Genomic DNA, 24250 nt, shown 5'->3' with positions numbered 1-24250 from the left:
TATTATTGTGTGGATGCTTTAAGCATCCACACTATTGAGTTCCTCTTGGGACTTCCGTACGCTTTTTGGCACTTAACTACTTCCGCAATTTTCAGCCGATTTTCACCGTTCAAATTTTAAACTATTCTGCTATTTCTGCTAATGTGTGCTATGTCTTTTGGTATTTTTCACTATTATACTTTTTAAAATATTAAGCTTAATTTGTCCCATTGAAATGAATGGGAAACTTCTGCAATTCTGCTAAAATTTGCTTGTTTTCGAAACTTAACTACTTCCTCATATTTTCACGTAGAACAAGCATTCAAACTTTAAAATGTTCTCAAATTATTGGGCTATTCAGGTATAAATCAGCTTTTTCAAATCTTTTACCGTTTTACTTTTATGCCTCTTAAAGTTTTCAGTTGCAAAATTGTGATTTTTCACAAAATACATGCGTTGTTATGGTTGCTATGCACTTGGCTTCCAGTGTGCCACTGAAGGTTTTGCAGTCTTCTCTTCATGTCCAAACAACTTCTTGCTACTTGCTCAATTTTCACTCAACTTCCACAAATTATACATCAAAACGTAGGTATTTTTGCTGGCTTTCCGAAAATGTCACTATCATTGTTGTGGGATTTATAGAATTTTGGCAAATCTCCTCAGACCAACACAAAGTCGCAAAACTCTCCATAGAAAGTCAATGGAGAGCTTGTTCAAAATCACCGCTTGATTTCTGTAATGAGAGGCATATTCCAATCGTCATATCTCCTTAATGAAGCAAAGTTAAGACATAAGGCTTGTCCCAGTATATCTTCAGACACTCCTGACGCTCACAATTCAAGAATTTTTTTCTCACCTATTGCCGTTCTGAAATGAGTTAGACTTGTTTGAGAGTAGGAAATTTGTCCTTCGCTCAGATTTCTTCAGATTTCAAACTCTGGAAATGAACCACTTTTTTCTCTCGTCATATCTTTTTAATGGATTTCCACAGAGACCTGAAAATTTCCATGATTGTTCACCAAAGCCTGCTGTCTCTTACGGTGAAAGAATGATATCGATACTCCAAATAGATTTAGAGTTAGAAAGCGTTGTTTGAGGGCAAGTCAAGGCAGTTTTTGCTTTGCTCTACTCAGTTATGGTGCATTAGAAGTCAAATATCTTTAATAATTCATATTTTAATGATAAATTGTCAACACTTTAAGATTCCCCCATCTCTTCTGAACAAAACGGTGTAAGAATGACCGTTCTAGCCCCTACGGTTAGGAAATTATGGTCATTTGTTTGAGGGGAGTCGTCATTACGAGAAATAGACTGCAAAAATCCTGTGTCTCTTTGTGCTGCGTGCACCTGTTTTGGCGGGAAAAAGTGCACAGGCTCTCTGATTGGTGGATTCAAATTGAACAGCTCCCAGGCTGCTTGACTGAGCATGAAACTTGCTTCTCTCTCCCTGTGTGTGTGTGTGTGTGTGTGTGTGTGTGTGTGTGTGTGTGTGTGTGTGTGTGTGTGTGTGTGTGTGTGTGTGTGTGTGTGTGTGTGTGTGTGTTTAGTGGGAGAGAGAGGACCCTGCCCTTATTTGGCAGCATGTCATTGTAGGATTTAAATTCAATATAGTTAGACTGGTTGACTGGATTAGAGCCTGTGTTTGTGTGTCCTTCTGTGCATTTGTGTTTCAATATGCCTCCATATTTGTAATTTTGTAAGTTATTACTATTCGGCTAAATCATACTATTTCTGCTTTTCATAAGATTTGTGCCTAATATAGTATTTCTGCTAAATTATAGTATTTGTTCTTTTTATTGGATTTGTGCCTAACATAGTATTTCTGCTAAATTATAGTATTTCTGCTTTTTATACTATTTGTGCCTAATATAGTATTTCTGCTTTTTATAGGATTTGTGCCTAATATAGTATTTCTGCTTTTTATAGGATTTGTGCTTAATATAGTATTTCTGCTAAATTATAGTATTTCTGCTTTTTATAGTTTTTGTGCTAAAACATAGTATTTCTACTAAATGTAGTATTTATGCTTAATCATAGTATTTCTATATATTTCTGCCAGGTCCCCAGGCAGCCAATCCTCTGTGAGGACTGAGAAATTCAAATTTTCAAATCAGGGCCTGCACGGTTTCCCAGCCAATCATATATGTGTCCTGAGGCATTCAAATTTGCATATTGGGGCCTTCATGGCTTCTAAGCCAGCCAATCATATCAGGGCTGAGGAATTCAAATTCACAAATCAGGGCCTGCACGGCTTCCCAGGCAGCCAATCATATATGTGGCCTCAGGCATTCAAATTTGCATATTGGGGAATTCGTGGCTTCTAAGTCAATAAGTCATCCATGTCATATATCTCTAAAAATTCACATTTTCATGATAAATTGTCAACACTTGAAGATTCCCCCATCTCTTCTGATCAAAACGGTGTAAGAATGACTGTTCTAGCCCCTACAGTTAGGAAATTATGGTCATTTGTTTGAGGGGAGTCCTCACTATGAGAAATAGACTGCAATAATCCTGTGCCTCTCTGTGCTGTGCTGTGTGTAAATAGATGCACCTGTTTTGGAGGGAAAAAGTGCACAGGCTCTCTGATTGGTGGATTCAAATTCAGCAGCTCCCAGGCTGACCTAGAAACTTACTTCTCTCTCCCTGTGTGTGTGTGTGTGTGTGTGTGTGTGTGTGAGAGAGAGAGAGAGAGAGAGAGAGAGAGAGAGACGGTGCAGTGACCGTTCTAGCCCTTACGGTTAATAATGTTTATATATATATATTTGTCTTTAAAACATCTTTGCAGACTGACTGTCCTGGACTGGTTGTTGTTGTTTTTTTTTTCAGGTCTGGTGAACTCAGCTCTTTGGTGTTGGTGTTCAGGAGTAGAGCCTTCTAATAATATTTATTCAAGTTATAGATTTAAAGTTCTGCGAGTTTTTTCTGTAGCAAATAAATATTGTATAGAATATTTAAAATCACCTACATTTTTGATGTTTACAATGCCCATTGTGTGTAATACTGGAATTTCCTATTACCCATGAACGCCTCATCTTTTACCTGACTGCCGGACATCCGCCTTTCCGCACACTTCGCTGAGTCCGCTCTGGGTGAGTGCTGCGCCTCTGCTTCTCCTCTTCTCTCCTAAATGTTTATAGTCTGTTTGTGCGATTTAACGAGTTCTTTTAGTGATTTATAAAGCCAACCGAGGTATAACTCATATTAGAGTAACACGGTGGTTGCTTTTTCTTAGTGAAACTTTGTCATTTTTGTATGTAAAAGGAGTGTTTGATGAGCTAACAACCCGATGCTAATGCCTAGCGCTCCTTTGAGCCCAGTGTGAAATGAAAATTTGACTGTGAACCACGGTTATTGTGTTGTTTTATTAATTACATTTGGTGTGTTTGTCAGTCTGTTACATAAGGTGCAGTTAGTTCTCTTCACAAATCAGTTGGTTAAAACAGCCTCATTCTTTATGCTGTAAAGTTTTTAACGAACCGCCATCTTAGATTCAGTGTCAGCTGTCGGCAAGATCAAAGCAGCCATTTTACCGCCTCTGACCGAACACGGGAGAAAAAGAGTCACGTGTGTGCAGGTCTTGTGGGTTAATTAAGACAAAGGAGGGGGGGAGAAACTGAGGATTAAACATAGGCTATGTCCCCACATACACGGGTATTTTTGAAAACGGAGATTTTCCGTTTCTGTTTTAAAAAACAATCCCGTCCACACATAAATGCAGAAATGAAGGAGAACGCTGCTATGAACATGCCAAAGCAGCAGGTGGCGCTATATTCCTAACCGTGTAGAAATGTTGGCCAATCAGAAGTCTAGAAGCCTCGGTGGGAAATGGTAAACAAAGATGGGGCATAGAAGCAGAACCGAGTCATATCTGTGGGGGGACAGTAACTGTGTGCGCATATGTAAGCATTTAAACACTGCAGAGAGAACAATTAACAGTAACCGTATTGTAGAAATGCATTTCACCGAAACAATAACGTGGCGCACAGTGTGACGTCAAAAAAGGCGCTGCGTTTTCTCCGTTTCCCTGTCCACACATAAATGCAAAAACGGAGTTTTCGAAAATATTCTGGCAAGCGTTTTTAGTTTTTCAGTGACCGAAAACGCCGTTTAAGTGTGGACGAAAGGTGCAAACGCATAGAAAAATGTCCATTTTCAAAAGTACCTGTGTACGTGTGGACATAGCCCAAGAATAATAAGAACTCCTAATATGTAGACTTTAATTTTTAAGAACTGTTTAACAAAGGCTTGTTTGTGCCAACCTAAATCTGCAGCACAGTTTAAATTCTCACTTTGTGGGAAATTAATGAAATAAACAACAGCCCACCTTCACATAAATAAAATATGGCAGTATATTATTATTAGTATGGTACATAGATATTTATTTTAAAACTACAGCATATTTACTATGATACTATGTGCAGTTGGTAATATTTTAGGAAGTAGAATTTGAATGCAGACCACCTCAAATATTAAAGCCTTAAAAATATGTCGTGCAGTTTTTCATGTATGAGTGTTTTGCAATCTTAAATGAGATGTAGACCAAAGAAAACAGAGGAGAGTTGTTGTTTGTATTCCAGCTGTAGTAAACAAAGAAGTTTAGTGAATCTTTTTGACAACAGAGAGTGATGCAGTATTGATGCTAATTTGAGTTTTCTGATCCTGTATTTTTGTTCTTTGTCTTTTGTTACACAGAGTGAAATAAAGCTTGGTTTTGCCTTTGCTGGTAAGTAAACAGTGATTGTAACTGAAGCAATATGAAATTGGGATTGTGTAACATTTTTAGCAATTTACATACAATAGTTTGGCTTTTTGTGATATCTTGCCATTTGCTCATGGGCAAAAACACATTTAGGATTTATAAGCAGTAAAGCCCCCCCCCCCCCACTAGATCTCTGAGTGTCCCTAAAAATGTCCCTGAAGTTTAATAGGCCATTTATGTCTAATTTTAAAGGCTTATCAAAGCATTTCTGTAGTAATTATTGTTTTTATTACACATGTTAAGGCCATTTGAGACTCTGCAATTAAATTTTGCCCTCTTTAGACTAAAGTGAGTTCATTTTGTCTGAGGTACAGTGCTGGGAAAAGTCTTTCTTCCTTGCAGATTTATTTTGTTCATGCTTTTTTGTCACATGTTTCAAATCATCTAACAGGGATGATATGAATAAATACAAAAAAGCATTTTAAAGTGATGATTTCACGTATGAAGCAGAGAAACCCAAACCAGAGCTATCTGTTCTAAAGTGAGAACATGCTGGTCTCTAATACCCAGCTGTGGAAGCCCTGATACGAAGAACTACCATCAAGCATTTATAGTATCAAGTATTATTTGTGATTGTTGCACGCTTTGAAACTGTGATGTTATCATTTGATCAAGTGTGCAGTGCGAGCAAATCATTGCTTGTGGTATCTGCTGTGTTATGTAATAGCACCAAAGTATTAGAACTTTACGTTCATGAGGAATTTCTGTGGAATTGCAGATGGATAAAACGACACATCACCTTAATAAAGACAGAAATCTTTAATAAGGTGCAGAAAGAGAAGATGGGGTGTTTATAGTAAAGCTGTTGTAAACAAAGAATTTAACAGATTTTTTTTCCCACTACAGATTGTGATGCAGTATTGACTCTGATGCTGATTTCAGTTGTCTGATTCTGTATTTTTGTTCTTTTGTTACAGAGTGAAACAGAACTTTGGTTTTGCCTTTGCTGGTAAGTAAGCAGCAATTGTAACTGCAGTAATATGACATTGTCACTGTGTAACATGTTTAGCAACTTACCTAACGTAGTTTGGTTTTTGTGACATTACCATTTACTGATGCGCAAAAACAAATGGTCAGAATTTATACCTTGTAGCAGCAAAGGCCCCACACATGACCTCTGACTGTCCCTGAAGTTTAACAGGCCATTTGTGTCTGATTTTTATGTTTGAACACAAACAACTGTTTTTATACAGTTGTTCATGTTCTCCGTTTGTTTATGGATTTACCTAGCAGACATAACTATGAACGCATTTTAGGTGAGTTAGTGTAAGTGGTAGCTTAAACACTTAAGAGCACCTCAGTTGTTGATTTATATCTTCACTCATATTCTGCTTATGTATTACATTAAAGTCAGACCACTATAGAAGTATTTTTGCCTGAGTGAACAGAAGTGGTACGTTAAACATTTAAGCAATAATAAAAGACTAAGAGAACCAGAGTTGTGAGTAGGCAATGTTGTGTATGTTAAAGCCTGTGTGTAATTTATGTACACTAAGTTTAAATCAGTTTCTTAATAAGTTGCTTGATACAATGTGTTTGAAAATTATATATAAAAGGGAAATATTGCAAAATACAAAAAGATTCCTGCCAACAGGTACAATGGAAGGACTTTTTATTATAATTTTTAAGAAATTAATTGCAAAAATGGCGTGCCACTGTTGTTACTATAACATGTCAGAATTTACATGTATTTTAGGATTTACATATTCAGATCAGAACTAAAACCTAATGAGGTTTTCCGTTGATTCTAACAGTTGTGGTTTTTCCACACTTTATTAAGCACTGACTTGTGATAGAAAATGATGGAGCTAAAAAGCCATAATCTGTACCAACAAATATTGGTGCCTCTTCTTTGCACTTCTGTAGTATGCATGCCTTTATTACACATGTTATCGTCACGTGAGACTCTGTAACTAAAGTTTGTCCTCTTTAGACTACAGTGAGTTCATAAAGGCTTGAAGAAATTGAGGATCTTACTAGTTATTTCATGTCACAGTAAATTGGATTGTGTGTGAAGAGGTTCAACAGTGTAAGTCATTAAACAGTGATCTGATGTGTTGTTTCCTTTCTCTAGGATACTGATCTGATCGTCGCAAGTCTGGTAAGTATAGGTTTTGTCTGCGGTACAGTGCTGAGAAAGGTCTTTCTTCCTTGCAGATTTATTTTGTTTATGCTTTTTTTCACATGTTTCAAATCATCTAACAAGGATGACCTGGATAAATACAAAAAGCAGTTTTAAAGTGATGATTTCATTTTTGAACCAGAACAACCTGGTCTAATGTAAAAACATGTTGGTCTCTAATACCCAGCTGTGGATGCCCTGATAGCAACAATTACCATCAAGCATTTACAGTAACTGGTAATGACTGGTTTACATCACTGGTTGATTTTGGTCCACTATAATTTCAGAATTGTCTTAATTAGATCCAAACAGGACAGGCAAAAAAAGAAAAGAAAAAAGTCTTAATTAAGGCCCAATATAGGGTTTTCAAGTCATACCAAGTACCACGGTGGTTAGCACTGTTGCTGCACAGCAAGAAGGTCCTGAGTTTAATTCCAACATCAGGCCGGGGTCTTTCTGTGTGGAGTTTGCATGTTCTCCCGGTGTTTGCGTGGGTTCCCTCCGGGTACTCCTGCTTCCTCCCACCGTCCAAAGACATGCAGCTTGTGGGGATAGGTTAATTGAATAATCCAAATTGTCACTAGGTGTGTATCTGCGAATGAATGTGAGTGCGAATGGTTGTCTGTCCCTGTGTGTTGGCCCTGCGACAGACTGGCGACCTGTCCAGGGTGTACCCTGCCTCTCGCCCTATGACAGGTGGGATAGGCTCCAGTGCCCCCTGAAAAGGATAAGCGGAAGCGAATGGATGGATGGATGGATGGATAGGGTTTTCAAGTCATACCAAGTATCTTAATTTCATTAAAGTCCAGACTGATTCGTTTACACCAAGTGTTTTGTTTCATTCATTCAATTGGACTTGCTTGTGTGCTTCAGATCCTAAGTGTGATTAAACTTAAGCCCAGGACCTGATGAGTTGATGTAGGTCCTGAAGTAGTAAAGGAACTCTGGGACATCACAGTAACAGCACCATGTTTGACTTTAATGCTGGTGTTTTTCTCTCACTATAGATGATTCAGTTTAGTGCAGTTAGTCAGCACAGCTCTTGGTTATCATCGAGATATTATTAGGCAACTTGTTTTTGCCTGTTCAGCTACAATATCTGGGAGCGTTTTTGTTTTATGGGGTCTCCAGATCCTTAGAAATCTCTTTGTAAACCTTTACAGAACTATATGTGTTTGTTTCACATTAGAGCAGCTCACGACTAGCAGTTTAGGGACAATTAAATATTCACATAGGGCAGGGGTCTCAAACTCCACTCTTCAAGGGCCGGTGTCCTGAAGCTTTTCCACGTGTCCCTGTTACAAAACACCTGAATAACATTTGTAGGTCATTAGTGAGAGTATAGAATTTGACTGTGTTGAAGTGGCATCCCCGAAGACTGTTCAAATTTAAGTAATTTAAGTGTTTGGAAAAATGTACTTCTAAAAGTACTTTCATTGCATCATGTTCATTCACTCATGAGCTGCTATAACATGAATCAAATGGCTGAATTACCACCTCAGCATGCAGTCACGTTCTGTAGAGTTTTGCTAATGACCTACTAATGTTATTCAGGTGTGTTGCAACAGGGACACATAGAAAAGTTTCTGGACACCAGGCCTTAAGGACCAGAGTTTGAGACCACTGGTGGTAGGGCATTGTGGATTTCAAAAGCTTCTTCCCTTAAATCACTGCCTAAAAACTGCTTTTTGTTATTTGTCATAATGACTTGCAAAATATAGGTGGGATGAAAACATAAACATAAGACATTTTATAGTGGCCTGATATTTTTATCAAGGCTGTTTTTTGAAAATAATCCTGGCCTAATTTACAAAAGATGAACTGTGTCTGAAAGTCATGTTTGTTTGTTTGTTTGTTTGTTTGTTTAAGAAATGTGGGAATCTCCAGCAAAGATCTTACATGCAACAGCTCAGATACAGCACTCACTTCTGTTCTTTTTATCATGAAATGATCTACAAAGAAATGATCATCATACTAAATTTTGCTAATTAGGCCTTTATATCAGCTATGATAAGTTTATTATAGATTTAGTGTAGTGCTTATTGCTGTGCATCAAACATGCCCCAAATGTGACTGAAATATGTAGAAACTGCTGTGTAGAAACTAGCTGTCTCCAAATTTCTCATTTTGCCAAAATTCATACAGAGTGACCTGAAACTGTCTGCTGTAACCTCAGTGTGTTGGTTTTGTTGGACCATTTAATATTTACAGTAAGTTACTGTAGCAGCACGTCTTAGTTTGAGTTTATAGACTTAGTTTATTGTTTTAATAGAACGTAAAAATGTCCTTATAACAGTTCCACCATCATTTGTTAAACATTGTCATTCTGTTCAGTCCAATAATTTACTGTAGAAGTCTTTAGTATTTAAAGCCCTACATGTATTGTATTTTTGAGATTATAAGGCATAATGTCAATAAACAAGCCTGTTTTTAAGGCAGATTAAGCCAAACAAACAGTCAGATAAGTCAAACTTTATTCAAGTCATTCACAAACAATTCTCAACACTGTTCAGTTGTAACACATAAAATACAGAACAATACACTCACTTTTTCAGTTCATTCCTCATCCACAAATCCATCAAACTCTTCATGGGTTGATCAGTTTGAAATCTGCTTCTTAAGCATGTCTCTTAGCACGTGCCAGGTCCTTGTACACACACCATAATGTTATGTTGAAGCACCGTACGAATTACTCTGCGAGGGTCCTGACTATGGTAGCCATAATGCTCTGACAATACATCAAGCAGCGCAGCTTTGTAGCTTATGAAGTCTTACTAAAATATTTGACAGAATTTTGAGCGCTGTGTACCACAGAAATCCCGTTTGAGGTCAGTAAGCATAACCAGAATCGATACGCTAGGCACATTGTATGTTTTTGAGATAATGACAGGATTTTAGGTGTGCCATATAGTCTGAAGAATATGGTAAATCCAAGCATGTTGGAAATATGACTAATTCCATGCCTTTTGTGTCTTACAGGTGACCTGCTGCAGAAGATCCTCTCTCTCTCTATCATTATAAGCAATTCTGTCTATCCTATCACTCTCCCAACTCTATCTAATTTGAAAGCCATTCTATCTTGTATCCCTCTATCCCTACTGCTCTATCTAATTTGAAAGCCATTCTATCTTGTATCCCTCTATCCCTACTGCTCTATCTAATTTGAAAGCCATTCTATCTTGTATCCCTCTATCCCTACTGCTCTATCTAATTTGAAAGCCATTCTATCTTGTATCCCTCTATCTCTACTGCTCTATCTAATTTGAGAATCCAAGTTTTGAGAATCCTTTCAGAATCCAATTTTCAGAAATCCAAGTTACCAGAACTTGATCTATCTGTTACAGAATTCTGAGAGATCTCTGCTCTCACTGCTCTTTCTTTCCTGTCATTAAGCTCTCTCACATTCAGTCATTTTGCTTTAAATTACAAGTTGAATATACAGTAGTAGAATTACAGTACAGTAGAACTTATAGTAGAAACTACTTACACAGCCCTACATTTGTCATTTTAATTTTGCATTAGACTTTAGTTTGGACTGCTAGTTTGGCTTACTTTGATCAATTGTATAAAATATCACCTTTTTATAAGTTTATTTGTAATAAGATAATCTGGTTATTTTGTAATACATACATTCAGATAAATAATAAATCAGATCCAGTCTGTTAGTCTGTTTCATTGGCTATAACATTTGACTGCAAGTTTATAGTATTATTATTTAAGGACAAACCCATTTTGTCACTCAGTGTAAGTATTCAGTCAGTATTGTCATCGAGAAGTGCCTGAGGACCCAGACTTCCTGTTTCCTGACTGCTGCAGAACATCCAGCTGAAGAAACCCCGTTTCTAAAAGAGGTACAATAAAACGCACCAAATTGTTTCCAGAGAACTTTGAATTTCCTTTATTTTGAGTTTGGAGTACAAATCAGCTTTTTAACATCTATTCATATATTCATAAAAACATTTTATAGTATAATAGTACATTTCTCAGATTTAACAGTAACTTAAGGAGTTATAAGTTTTTCTGTGTTTCAAGGTTCAGTTTTGTTTATATTTGTGTATAACCACATATAAGCTCCAGATTGTACTTCAGCAAAATGCCAAGAAAAAGTCAAAGGTCGCAGTCCCAGAAGCTTAGATGGCAAAAGCAGAAAGAACAGGTGAATGTTTCTCAGAGCAGTGAGCAGGTAAAGGTGTGTGTTTCAGCTTTTCCCAGCACAGAAGTGCAGAGCAGTGTTCAGACAGCCACAGTGTCTTATGCAGATGTGGTAAAGAGAAGTGTTCCCTCAGTGTCTGTCCCAGAGCCTGGAGTTATGCAGGTAATCCAGACTAAACCCCAGCTAACTGTACAAACACAGCATGATGGACAAGCTCCAGGACAGTCATGTACAGGTTACAAACAGTGAAAGTCCACGAGTGAGTAGCGTCTGTGCTTCCCGAAGCCAGGCCGCTCCTAGGTATGGAAAGTACCGGAATCAGCAATGCATGGCTAACAGTTTGGTTTTCCTGTCATTCTTACACGAGGATGAATTTATTACCAGAGCAGATCTAAACCGTGTGTTGGACAAAGGCCATGCCGTCTATTCAGATGCCAGACTGAGGTTTGTGAACAGTGTGTTTCTAGCCTGCGATGAACTTCCCTCAGTTGTTACCAGCCGCACACACGAGTATCAAGTCGACATGTCTCAGTTTGCTCATTACGGCACATTTGATGGTACAGATCACTTTCCGAGCCTTGAACAGGGATTACAGTGTTTGGCTTCAGACGTTCGCTATGCTTTGCTAGTCATGGGAGGAACAGTCATCGCTGTTAGCAGGCTGACTTCAGGTGAATATGCATATTTTGATCCTCACCCACGTAAGTCTACTGGTATGCCATTGTCGCTAAGTGTAAGTGGTGGAACTGCAGTTATGTTGAAATTCACACGTCTTAATGACATGATTGACAGGATCAAACGTCTGTACAGAATGTTCAGCATCGCACCAAGCTGCACTTATGAGCTACAGCCCATCGAGTTTCACAGTGAAAACGCTGCTGACCAAAGAGATGCTAATCAAACCACCGAATACAGACAAACAGCTACAACTGTTACAGCACCAGCTTTAAATGAAGCCGTTCATGAAATAAACTCCCAAAGATCTACTGACCAGACACAGAAGACTGTGAGAGACACTTTAACGACTGAAGTGACATCATCCAGAGTGGATTATTCAAATGAGACAGCTGCTACTGAAAACAACCATCTTCCTTCTGAGTATTTAGAAAAAGAAACATCTGCATCCTCTGTGAGAGAAACGCAGGTAACATCAGATTCTGTTCCTCAGAATGATTCAAACACTGCCTACTGTTTAACTAATATAACAGAGGAACTCTCAGATAAACTGCTGAAATATAATAAACAGCAAAGGAGAAAAATAAGGAGAAGATTATTAGCCCAAGAAAAAGTACCACAGAGAAAGGAAAATCAGAAGAAGAAAGAAAGGCAGATGTACAGGTTTGATGAAAGCTTCAAGACAAAGAAAAAAAACTCAACTAAGAAGTGTAATGATCCTGATCACAGACAGAAAAAGAGCATGTACAAAAATGAATTGTATAAATTAAATGCTACCTATAAGGAGAAACAGAGAGAACATTTAAGAAAGATGTATAGGGAAAGTGCTAAAATTAGAGAGAGAAAAAGAGAATGTGTCATAAGGACATATAAAGACAATCCCCTATTCAGAGAAAAGCAGAAGGAACGTGTAACAAGAACATATAGAGAGTCTCCCATATTCAGAGAAAAGCAGAAGGAACGTGTAACAAGAACATATAGAGAGTCTCCCATATTCAGAGAAAAGCAGAAAGAGCGTATAAGAAGAATATACAGAACTTGTGCTGGATTCAGAGAGAAACATAAAGCTTACATGAGGTCATATGTATATAACCTATATAAAAAAAGCGAAGATTTTAAACAGAAAAAACGATCTTATATGACAAAGCGGTATGGAGAAGAAAAACAATTTCAGCAACAACACAAGGACAATATGAGAGAACGAATGAGAGTAAAATATTGGAACGGTTTTTCTTTCAGACAGATGCATAATATCAGATGTGCAATGAATATAAAACGGAAATATCGCCAGATGCATCGACCAGCTGAGAGTTTACAGTGTCATCCAGAGAACACTTTAATGAATGAGGCCATATCTCGTTTCAGATCAAACATTAAGTCAGCACCATCTTATGTTTGTACTGTTTGTCTAAAAGCTTCTTTTCCTAATCAGGTGAAAATCTGCAAAAGAGAAAATTACTCAAAACACCAGACTGTAGCTCATCAGTGCCTAACTGGTAAATTTGTTCATGTGTGTGATGAAGCATGTAATGATCACTGCAGCTTTCCTGTTGAGAGAAAAAAAGAGTATATCTGTCACACATGTCACAGTTCCCTCAAAAGTGGATGCATGCCCAGGCTTGCTGCTGTTAATGGTTTAGAACTGCAGGATATTCCAGCTGAACTTTGTGATCTCAACATTCTGGAGAGACATCTGATTGCCAAATGCATACCATTTGCTAAGATTATTCCTCTTCCAAAGGGGAGACAGAGACTCATACGTGGTAATGTGGTGTGTGTACCATCTGAGGTCCAACAAACAGTTGACAGTTTACCGAGGATCAGAAGCCAATCACAGATCATGAGGATAAAGCTGAAAAGACGACTGTGCTACAAAGGCCATCAGCTGTTCCAGACTGTCACCTGGTCTAAACTCATTCAAGCTCTGCGTAAACTGAAACAAATTCATCCACAGTACACAGATATTATTATCAGAGATGATGCATTGCTTTGTGATCCAACGTTACCTGATGATGACAGCAGTGATGAAGCCAGCATGGCAAGTGATGATTATAATGAAGCAGATTTAATGGAAATTGACAACTATGAAAAAGATGCCCTTTTGTGTGAAAGTGAGTCTCAAAGTGACCAAGATATTAATATGCAATCCTGTGATGAACAACCAGAGGAACAAAATCCAGATGAACCAGAAAGTGATTTGAACAATGGAGGTTTTGCTCTAGAAAGTTGTCTGCAGCCTGTAGACATTTCAGAAGAGATTCTCTGTTTCACTGATAACACATATTGTGTGGCTCCTGCAGAAAGAAACAATCCTGTTAGCTTCTTCAGAACTCCTCATTTGGAAGCCATGGCATTTCCTGTGCAGTTTCCTACTGGTCAGAATACACTGGATGAAAAGAGACTTCTTAAACTCACACCAAGTGCTTACTTCAAATCAAGGCTTTTCAACATTGATGCAAGATTTGCTAAAGACACAAATTACCTGTTTTTCTCACAGTTTGTCACTGAAATACACTTGGCTAATTCCAGTATGACGATACAGCTAAGGAAAGGTAAAACTATGACCAAAGATGGACGCAAAATCACATCAGGAATGTTACAAAGTAAGACAGAAGTAGAGAAGCTGGTAAGAAATAAAGATGCAATCAGATTTATGCAGCCACTCAGAGGAACTCCAGCTTACTGGCAGAAAACTACCAGAGATCTATTCAGCATGGTTCGCCAAATAGGAACACCTCAGTTCTTTGTCACTTTCTCTGCTGCTGAGATGAGATGGCCTGAAGTGATTCAAGCAATAAAGAGACAGCAAGGTGAAGAGGTTGATTTTGAAGCCCTGGACTGGTCAGAAAAGTGTGAAATTCTAAGATCAAATCCAGTAACCACCATGCGAATGTTTGATAAACGTGTTGAGGCTTTGTTCAGAGATTTGCTTTTTTCTCCTGCACAGCCCCTTGGTGAGATCATTGATTACTTTTACAGAGTTGAGTTCCAGCACAGAGGTAGTCCGCATATACACATGTTGCTGTGGATTCGAGAAAAGGTAGAAGCAGATGTGGATGACGACCAAACTGTCTGTGACTTTGTTGACAGATACATCTCAGCTCAACTCCCTGATCCAGAAAAACAACCTGAACTGCACAAAAAAGTCACTGAGCTACAAAAGCACAGCAAAAACCACACAAAGACATGCTTTAAGAGTGTGAACTCTGGTTGTAGATTTGGGTTTCCCAAACCACCAGCCACAAGAACAATGATTGTGAGACAGGATGAGGATTCAGACACTGAAGCTGCAAAAGCCAAACTCAGACCTTTGTTGAACCTGCTGAAGGAACCTGAAGCTGCTTCCCTCACCATAGAGCAGATTCTGTCACGATGCAACTTAACAATGAATGAGTATGAACAATGCCTCCAAGACATAAACAAGAAAACAGCTCTGATTCTGAAACGTGACCCAAATGAGTGTTGGATCAACAATTACAACCCAGACCTGCTTGAAGCCTGGAACTCTAATTTAGATGTCTCATTCATTTTGAATGCCTATTCATGTATAGAATACCTCTGTAAATATATAACAAAGAAAGAATCTGGCCTCTCTGAATACCTGAAGACAGTTATTGACAACTCTGATAAGAACACCGTCAATGAGTGTGATGAAATGAGAGCTGTGATGCAGGCTTACTCAAAAAAGAGAGAAATCAGCGCACAGGAGTGTGTGACTCGAGTCTGTGGCCTAAAAATGAAAAAATGTTCCCGCAGTGTTGTATTTGTACCAACAGATGATAACCCAGTAAAAATGAGTCGGCCCATGAGCTTCCTGGAAAGCACAACACACGACAGTTGTAATATTTGGATGACAAGTTTGAGTGATAAATACAAATGCAGACCTGAGACCCCAGAATATGAGGAAATGTCACTGGCTGATTTTGCTGCCTTGTGCAGGTTGGTGAGTGGTCCAAATGAAGGAAAAGATGTGCTTCCTCTTCTAAACCAGCTTGGATTTGTACAAAGGCGAAAGAATGATAAACCAGCTATAATCAGATATTACCACTGTTCACAGGAAAAAGATCCTGAGCAATATTATGGTCGACTGTTGAGACTTTACCTTCCACACAGATCAGAGCAGGAACTGAAACCACAAGGGTTCCAAACCTATCAGTCCTTCTACAACTCAGGTTTTGTACGACTTCCATGTTCAGACCACAGTGAGTCTGTAAAAAGGGTTGTGAAAAGAAATAAAGACAAGTATGAGAAGAACTCTGAGGATATTGAGAGTGCACTGGAAGAGTTTGAACAAAATAGGGATGTTGTGATCGATGAATGGTGTAATCTTGCTCCTGAATCTGAAGTTGTGAGGCTGCAATGTGATGAGAATCTTCCTGAGAGACATTCTGATGATGAGAACGAACAGGAGAATGTCCCCGACTACAGTCGTCAGTCTGATGCTGTAACAGAGATCAGAGCCATCAGAGAACAACCTGCAGTAGATCCAGCCGTGGTACGTGTAATGTATCAGAATCTGAACCAGAAGCAGGCCTGCGTGTTCTATGCCATAAGAGACTGGTGTATTCAGCGAGTTTGTGGTTTGAACCCAGATCCATTTTTCTTCTATATCAATGGTGGTGCAGGAACTGGAAAGTCACATCTGATTAAGTGTATTCATTCTGAAGCATCAAAGATCCTGAGCAGACTGCCTGCTAATGCAGAAGAAGCTGACATATCAAATCCAACTGTTTTACTGACTTCATTTACCGGTACAGCAGCTTTTTCTATCAATGGCTCTACATTACATTCTCTACTGAAACTACCCAGGAGTCTGAAACCACCCATTCAAGGACTTGGTAACCAACTGGATGAAGTCAGATCTGAGCTGATGAATGCTGAAATTATTGTTATTGATGAGATTTCAATGGTTTCAAAACCCCTTTTTGCTTATGTGGATGCAAGACTGAAACAAATCAAAGGCACTCAGAGACCTTTTGGTGGAATGTCAGTTTTAGCTGTTGGAGATTTTTACCAGCTGCCACCAGTGCGACAGTCTAAACCTCTCTGTGTTTACGATCCAGAACAGATTGACCTATGGCAGGAACATTTTCAGATGATCACTCTAACCGAGATCATGCGTCAGAAAGATGATGTGGCCTTTGCAGAGATGCTGAACAGGATTAGAGTCAAAGAAAAGACAGATGAGCTTTCTCAGTGCGACAGAGATTTGTTGTCACAGGCTGTGACTGCACCAGAAGAATGTCCAACTGAGGTCTTACACATTTATGCCACCAACAAGAATGTGGAATCCCACAACACAGATACCCTGAAGAAGCTTCATTCAAACATCATAATCATCAATGCAGACGATTTCCAGAAGGATAAATGTACAGGCAGAATGGAACGAAGAGACAAACCATTTACAGGTGGGAGAAATGATTTACCTGACACTCTGAATGTTGCTGAAGGAGCTTGAGTCATGCTGACCAGAAACTTGGACACACTAAACGGTTTAGTCAACGGTGCTTTTGGTATACTGGTAAAGGTGGTGAGATCTGAAAATGATGGACACATAATTAAACTGGGGCTCAGGATGGACAACCGGCAGCCTATGAGACACAACCGCAGTGCTAATGCAGCTTCTGATGATCTGGTTTACATTGAGAGAGCAGAGGAGAGTCTGAAGTTTAAAGGAGCAGTACGCAGACAGTTTCCTGTAAAGCTAGCATTCGCTTGCACAATTCACAAAACTCAGGGTCTTACAACACAGACAGCTGTAGTTTCAATGAAGAACATTTTTGAACCAGGTATGGCTTACGTTGCTCTCAGCAGGGTGACGTCTCTCAGTGGACTCTATTTGCAGGACTTGGATGAGAAAAAGATTTACGCCAATCCCGAGGTAACTGCAGCGCTCCAAACCATGAGACAAGCCAGTGTTGAGGAAATGATGCCTCTTCTTCAGGTCAGAGAAACAGCCAGCAGACTTGACACTCTTACACTGATCCATCACAATACAGAGGGTTTGCCATCTCACATCAGTGACATCAAGAGTCATCATGAAATGTGTTTAGCAGATGTTTTGTGTCTCACTGAGTCTCACCTTCAAGGCTCCTTTGTTGCAGACAGTCTTCATTTGGATGGCTACACCATGTTCAAACGCAACAGACATGTGTCCTACACAAACTTTCCTCACATGGCCAGCAGAAGTGGTGGTGGAGTTGTTGTGTATTTGAGGAATCATTTTCAGGTTCAGGTAAAACAGTATCTACATAATGTCACTGATCTTGAGTTTTTAGTGTTGAAGGTTCAGGCTCCATTCCCTGCACTCATTGCTGTTGTGTACAGACCCCCTGACTACAGTTTGACACCATTCATGCAAAACCTGGTAAGTCTTTTAGATTCACTTGAAATAATGGACTGTCACCCAATAATTGTGTGTGGAGATTTTAATGAGAACCAGTTGCAGAGTGGAAGAAAACAGATTCTGGAGCAGTTTCAGTCGAGAGGGTATTCACAGCTGATCACTTCTGGCACTACAGACAAGAACACCCTGCTTGACCTCATTTTTATTTCTCAGCCACAGAAATGTCTATATTCAGGTGTTCTGAGATCATATTACAGTTACCACAACCCTGTGTTTTGTGTCCTGTCCTCGAGCCAATCATGAAGTCGTCTGGTGAGTTTTGAAACAATTACAGATCATGTTTGTTACAGAGTTTACTGATTGTAGAGCATGAAAAAAATTTTTCATTGAAAAAATTGTCTTCCCTACTCTGTCTGTAAGAAGACCCTTTCTTATTGCAATGTTATTAATCATTTCACCAAATCATTGCTGAACTTCATGCAGAGCAGAGAACATCTGCTATCATGCACCTCTGATCTGAAATGTGCTGCAACATTTATTAAACCAACATCATTTCTTTTATTCTCATGTTTTAAATGACTAAATCTTTTTACTGTGACGTATGTAGCTCAACAAACGAGATCTTCCCCTCCAAGGGCTTGAAAATATGAAATAGTAAATAAATAAATCCCACATAAATGCAGGTATTTATTATGGGTCACATGAATAAATACAGACAATTATATTTTCTTGATTATAGTAGCTTTTGTAGAATCAAAAGTTTTTGTGATGAATGAGTTTTTGCTTATCATGTTTTACAGGTAAAAAATGTCAAAAGTTATAAACTATCTTTAGGCTACCAGAGATGTCTATAATGATACATTATGTAGAGAAAAACATTAGTACAGCTTACAGAATATGTATAAAAACTGATTTAGAAGTAAATGGATAGTTTTCTGAAAGTTCCCGACTACAGTTTAACACCACCCACCCAGATCACCCCCCAAGTGTCTATGTAATGCTGGTATGGTGTGTGAGTTTGACTTGGCCTTTATCCGGGTGGGTTTGGGTTTGGGTGGATAAAGGCCAAGTCAGAATTCTCTGAGCAGCTGGAAAAAGCTGCTAATAAACAAAGACATCAAAAAGTGTGGGCTTTAGGTGTAGCCCCCGCTTTCTGATGCACTAATTAGACTTAGTAACCGACACCCCATACCAGCATTACATAGACACTTGGGGGCTGAGCTGGGTGGGTGGTGTTATAAGCACGTGTTTTGTTAGATATATTTTTTCAGACACCATCTTCATGAACTGCTGAGCCAAACCTGATCCATCAGTGCTGGATTGCACAGATAACTACATGCCACAAGGAGACTGCTGTGTTATGAATTGCCATACCAGTGTGTCTTCAATGGAGAAGATGACACACCCATCACCTGACCTCCTGCCTGATCTGGAGACCATCATCATGCTACCACACTACACACCTCTGAGACCATCAATGATGACTCATACTGAGGAAACTGTATTTCCTGTCAGAGATGCTCAGTGATCCTCAGAGCAGAGAGAGGTATGATTCTTTATCTTTGATAAAAAAAAATGTCAGTGTTTTTAATTCAATTAATTAATTAAAATCCTGTTTATTGCATAAATAATTCCACACTCAAATGATTATACTTGTTGACACTTTTTGAGTTTTAATTCACATTATGGATTACAAATCTATGCTTTTTCTACTCTGTCTCTCTGTGCAGGTATTGCTGTCTTCTGAGTTCTTCCGTGTCCCAACTGAGGCCTTCAAACCTCATTGCAGAGCTCATGTCTTTCCTCACCATCATGTGAGTGTGAGATTGCTCTGGATTCTGGTTATGTGGCCCGCAGCACCTATAAGGTATTTCAACATTGTTCATTGTATAACTTATTTGTAGTTTTTAGGGTTTCTACAGACAAAAGAAATGTTCCTTTTTCTGTATTTTTTAGAACAAGCTCGTCCAGTGTGCCTGCATTCCAGCTTCTTAGACTCTACGCAAGTGGACAGAGTATCAGTGTTTGACCACTCTTACAGACACTGACTTCTGTCAATTCACTTCTACTGATCGGGCACCTCACTCCAGGAAGACAGAGGGCTGCAAGCCTGTCATCATTTCCAGTGTGGCTTTGTATTCTTCGGGTAGCATCAGATTTTTCCCACAAATATTCAAAGGTAACACTTGTTTTAAGCTTAGTTATTAAATCAAAAGTCTTCCCTTGTGTCATGTCTGTGAAGGTTCTCATGATGTCCTTTGATGTAGTCTCTCTCTTCACTTGCATACCCACTACAGAGGCAGTGGAGACTGTCAGAAAACGACTGCAAGAAGACAGCTCCTTGGAAGACAGGACCAACTTCACACCCGATCAGATGTGCACACTGTTAGACCACTTTTTGAGTTTTAATTCACATTATGGATTACAAATCTATGCTTTTTCTACTCTGTCTCTCTGTGCAGGTATTGCTGTCTTCTGAGTTCTTCCGTGTCCCAACTGAGGCCTTCAAACCTCATTGCAGAGCTCATGTCTTTCCTCACCATCATGTGAGTGTGAGATTGCTCTGGATTCTGGTTATATGGCCTGCAGCACCTATAAGGTATTTCAATATTGTTCATTGTATAACTTATTTGTAGTTTTTAGGCCTTAACACAAATAAAATGTTCCTTTTTCTGTATTTTTTAGAATAAGCTCGTCCAGTGTGCCTGCATTCCAGCTTCACAGAAAAGAACATCAGACACCAGCGAGGGAGGATAAGAAAGACAGACACAACAACATTGTCATCCCCTATGTAGCCGGTGTATCAGAAAAACTCAGGAGAGTTTTCTCCAAATACGACATCCCAGTGTACTTCAGACCCAGTAACACACTCAGACAGAAACTGGTTCACCCGAAAGACAAAACTCCTAAACACAAACTTAACAATGTGGTGTATGCTGTACAGTGCAGCGAGGAATGCCCAGACTTCTACATCGGAGAGACCAAACAGCCACTTCACAAGCACATGGCACAACATAGAAGAGCCACCTCCACGGGACAAGACTCAGCAGTCCATCTGCATCTAAAGGACAAAGGTCAGTCTTTGAGGATGCCAATGTTCACATTTTGGACAGATGGAGGAGTGAAAGAAGCCATTTACGTCCACTGTGAGCGACCATCTTTAAACAGAGGCGGTGGTTTATGACACCAACTGTCTGCCATCTATAATCCAGTTTTGAGTTCCCTCCCCAGACACCGTAACGTCCACTCACACCCTGGGAGTGGGCGTGGGTGATTTCCTGACCTCGGGAAATCACATGATAGGGTGGGGCCAGGTTTCACAATGAGCTCACCCGAAACCCTGGCTGATTGGGACCCACACCCACTTTCACACCTTGGCTCATGTGATTAGGTAGAGGATCATCAGGGGGTTCTTTGTCCCTCTTTGGGGGGAAACTCCCACTGGGTTTAAATCTGGGACTCTTCACCATTGACCCTTAGAACTGAAGAAGCTTCTCGGATGAGAGGTGAAACGTCTTCAAGGAACTCAAAGAAGTCCAGACGCTTTTCTTTCCAAGCTCCTTAGACTTCACTTGTGTTAATTACATTTTATTTGTTGTTGTTTTCTTTTAGATTTATATGCAGTGATTGGATGTGGTGGAGCTTTGTTAACCGTGTGGAAAACATCTGTTTGTGATGATATTTACAATGAGGCTTTAAGGTGACAGTTTCCATGTAATTTCAATCCTTTTATTAAGCAAAAACATGTTTGCAATTAACATATTTTTTCAGTTTTGTCTTTTGGATTTATGGTTAACATTCCTCTGTGACAGCAAATACTAAACTGGTCCAAGTAACCAGCATATCATTGGTCAAAGGCAAAAAGGACCACATGTCACACTAGCAATGAATTTTTGACTGTGTTTGTGTTAGTATAGAGTAGGTCTAACAGTGGTTTTCCACATCTGCTCTAATATATATAGATAATGGGTCAGACATATAAAGTCATTTTGAAAAGTTCATAAAGGTCATTTATATGTGTTCCTCTTTATCATTTTATATAAGGTCACACAGCTGACTTGAGTTTTGATCAGGGTAGAACCATAACATTCATGCTAATGGTTCTACTGTTTACAGTTACTTTATGATGGATTTCACCCTGGTCACAGCACTATCTGAAAAGCTGTTAGAGGTAAAGTTAAGCCAATTAATACCTCATCATAAGTCACTCTCTAACGCAGGGCAGTGATTATTATTCACTGTAATTTATTCCACAACAATGTTCTTTATTTGATTCTTTAAATATGCACATCGATTGTTTAGCTGTGTGACTCTCCACACCTGAAATATATCACAATGTGGACTTCATTTCGACAGTATTTTGTAGATTGGTACCATATTTATCATCGAATCATCTTGTGCATTTATTAACTAAATGTTGTTTGGGTTTTTTTTGTTTGTTTGTTTGGGGTTTTTATGTTGCCATTTTTACATTTCACCAACTGTGTAAATTCTGCAATTTTACCTTGGTTTTGTTTCACATCAGTTTATCTGCTGGCTGGTATTCCTGTCTTCCTTCTCTCACCCCAACCGGTCGCAGCAGATGGCCGCCCCTCCCTGAGCCTGGTTCTGCTGGAGGTTTCTTCCTGTTAAAAGGGAGTTTTTCCTTCCCACTGTCGCCAAAGTGCTGCTCATAGGGGTCATATGATTGTTGGGTTTTTCTCTGTATCTATGAAGCGCCTTAAGGTGACTTTTGTTGTGATTTGGCGCTATATAAATTGAATTGAATTGGTTTTCTTTCTTTTCTAATGTTTCTGGTCATTTTTCACAGTTAAACAAGTAACTTTGAGGTTACTTCATCGTTTTCAGCTGTTATCTGTATAAATTTTTTTCCTAATAATTACATTTCTGCAAAATTATAGCAGTTCTGGTAAGTTGTAATATTTCTGCCAAGTTATTAATTTTTGACTAAATTATTACATTTCTGCTAAGTTGTAGCTTCTGGTAAACTACAACATTTCTGCTGAATTGTTATGTTTCTTCTAAGTTATTGCATTTCTGATAAGTTATTACATTTTTGCTAACTTGATGTTGTTCTGCAAAGTTATTAAAATTTCAACAACTTTTTAAACACTGACTTTGATTTCTTCAGCTTCTTCAGCTATTTTCAACTATTTTCAGCAGACAGCTTCAGCTTTACAGCATGCACACTGCATTTTCGCAGGAAATGCAAATTTTTCTAGTATAGATTTGTTTAACTGACTGAAGCAATGACAACAGTCTTCTCCTGAACACCAACACCAAGGAGGTGGTAAAGAGTTCACCAGACCTAAAAACAAAACAAAACAATGCAGGACAGTCTGCAAAGATGTTGAGTCAGTCAGACATCGTGCAGAGCAGATGAGGAAGAAGTTGTAATCTAAAATGGAGAACAATAAATACAGCCACCTAAGCATCCTCACAGGACAAGATGAACTGCAGTGAGAGGGTCATCTTACTGCACTGCAGGACTCAGAGGTTCAGGACGGTCTTTATCCCCATTGCCATGAGGCTTTTTAAAAGAAACTACTCACATGTTCTTCTCACATTTATTTCTTTTACTCTAATAAACACTGGTAGTAATCATATGAATTCTGAGCTAAATGGACTTGCCCTGATAGGCTTCAGCCAGCACAGAAGCTAATACACCACAACACTTAGGGAAACTGAAACTGACTGTTATTAATGTTTTCAAACTGTTTAAGAAAAACATATATAATCTTTCAGCCTTCTAAAAAACACACATAAAAACAGTATTATATGATGTTGAACATACAGATAGGCAGTTGTTGGCCTACAGGAGTGTTCTTTATCGAAGGTTTTAAGTGCTTAAAAAGTCTGTTAAGCTCTGTACAGAGCATGCAATGTAACTGTACATTAGAGAGTGTTTTATAAACCATGTCTTCTGTTTCATTTAATAAACATGAGACTGCTTTATGCATTTTCAGCTATTTATTAGATTTTATCAGATTAAAAAACACTTAGCATAAGAATGCAGTTGAAACTATAACTTTTAAATATTGTTTAAATGAATGAACATAGCAACTTGAACATTTTAAAAAATACAAACAAAACAAATGAACTATATTTATATATATAGATCTATATATATATATACATATCTATATCTATATATATATCTATATATATCTATATCTATATATATTTATTCTGGTTTTTTTATGTGTACTATTT

General features: G+C 38.7%; 1 protein-coding gene and 1 long non-coding RNA gene across 7 annotated transcripts; both read left to right on the top strand.

Annotated features, from left to right (window-relative positions):
- The first annotated feature begins 3040 nt into the window (after nucleotides 1–3040).
- On the top strand, nucleotides 3041–19005 carry LOC308398317 (uncharacterized protein). 6 transcript variants are annotated; one of them, XR_013971913.1, is made up of 7 exons: nucleotides 3041–3071; nucleotides 4675–4705; nucleotides 5659–5690; nucleotides 6816–6842; nucleotides 9843–10714; nucleotides 17537–17926; nucleotides 18019–19005. XR_013971913.1 is itself a non-coding variant. In XM_080884888.1 (3 exons), exons 1-2 carry the CDS (start codon nucleotides 13301–13303, stop codon nucleotides 17545–17547), a joined length of 3810 nt encoding a protein of 1269 aa, XP_080741014.1. In that variant the 5' UTR covers nucleotides 13250–13300; the 3' UTR covers nucleotides 17548–17926; nucleotides 18019–19005. The 6 variants fall into 6 exon arrangements, 3 of the variants coding, with proteins under 3 accessions (XP_080741014.1, XP_080741012.1, XP_080741013.1); XR_013971915.1 differs by lacking the exon at nucleotides 18019–19005 and having other exon boundaries at nucleotides 3044–3071; nucleotides 17537–17635; nucleotides 17796–17838; XR_013971914.1 differs by lacking the exons at nucleotides 3041–3071; nucleotides 4675–4705; nucleotides 5659–5690; nucleotides 6816–6842 and adding an exon at nucleotides 9001–9073.
- Nucleotides 19006–19092: 87 nt separating this feature from the next.
- LOC308398238 lies at nucleotides 19093–23134 on the top strand. Its single transcript, XR_013971904.1, has 5 exons — nucleotides 19093–19583; nucleotides 19768–19904; nucleotides 19994–20216; nucleotides 20335–20636; nucleotides 20723–23134. It is a non-coding gene; the product is annotated as an uncharacterized lncRNA (long non-coding RNA).
- Nucleotides 23135–24250: the final 1116 nt, after the last annotated feature.

The sequence above is a fragment of the Rhamphochromis sp. 'chilingali' genome (genome assembly GCF_963969265.1).
Source record: "Rhamphochromis sp. 'chilingali' genome assembly, chromosome: 6".
Classification (NCBI taxonomy): Eukaryota; Metazoa; Chordata; class Actinopteri; order Cichliformes; family Cichlidae; genus Rhamphochromis; species Rhamphochromis sp. 'chilingali'.
The sequence above is the reverse complement of the archived record's forward strand: the minus strand, read 5'-3'. Positions and strand labels throughout refer to the sequence as shown.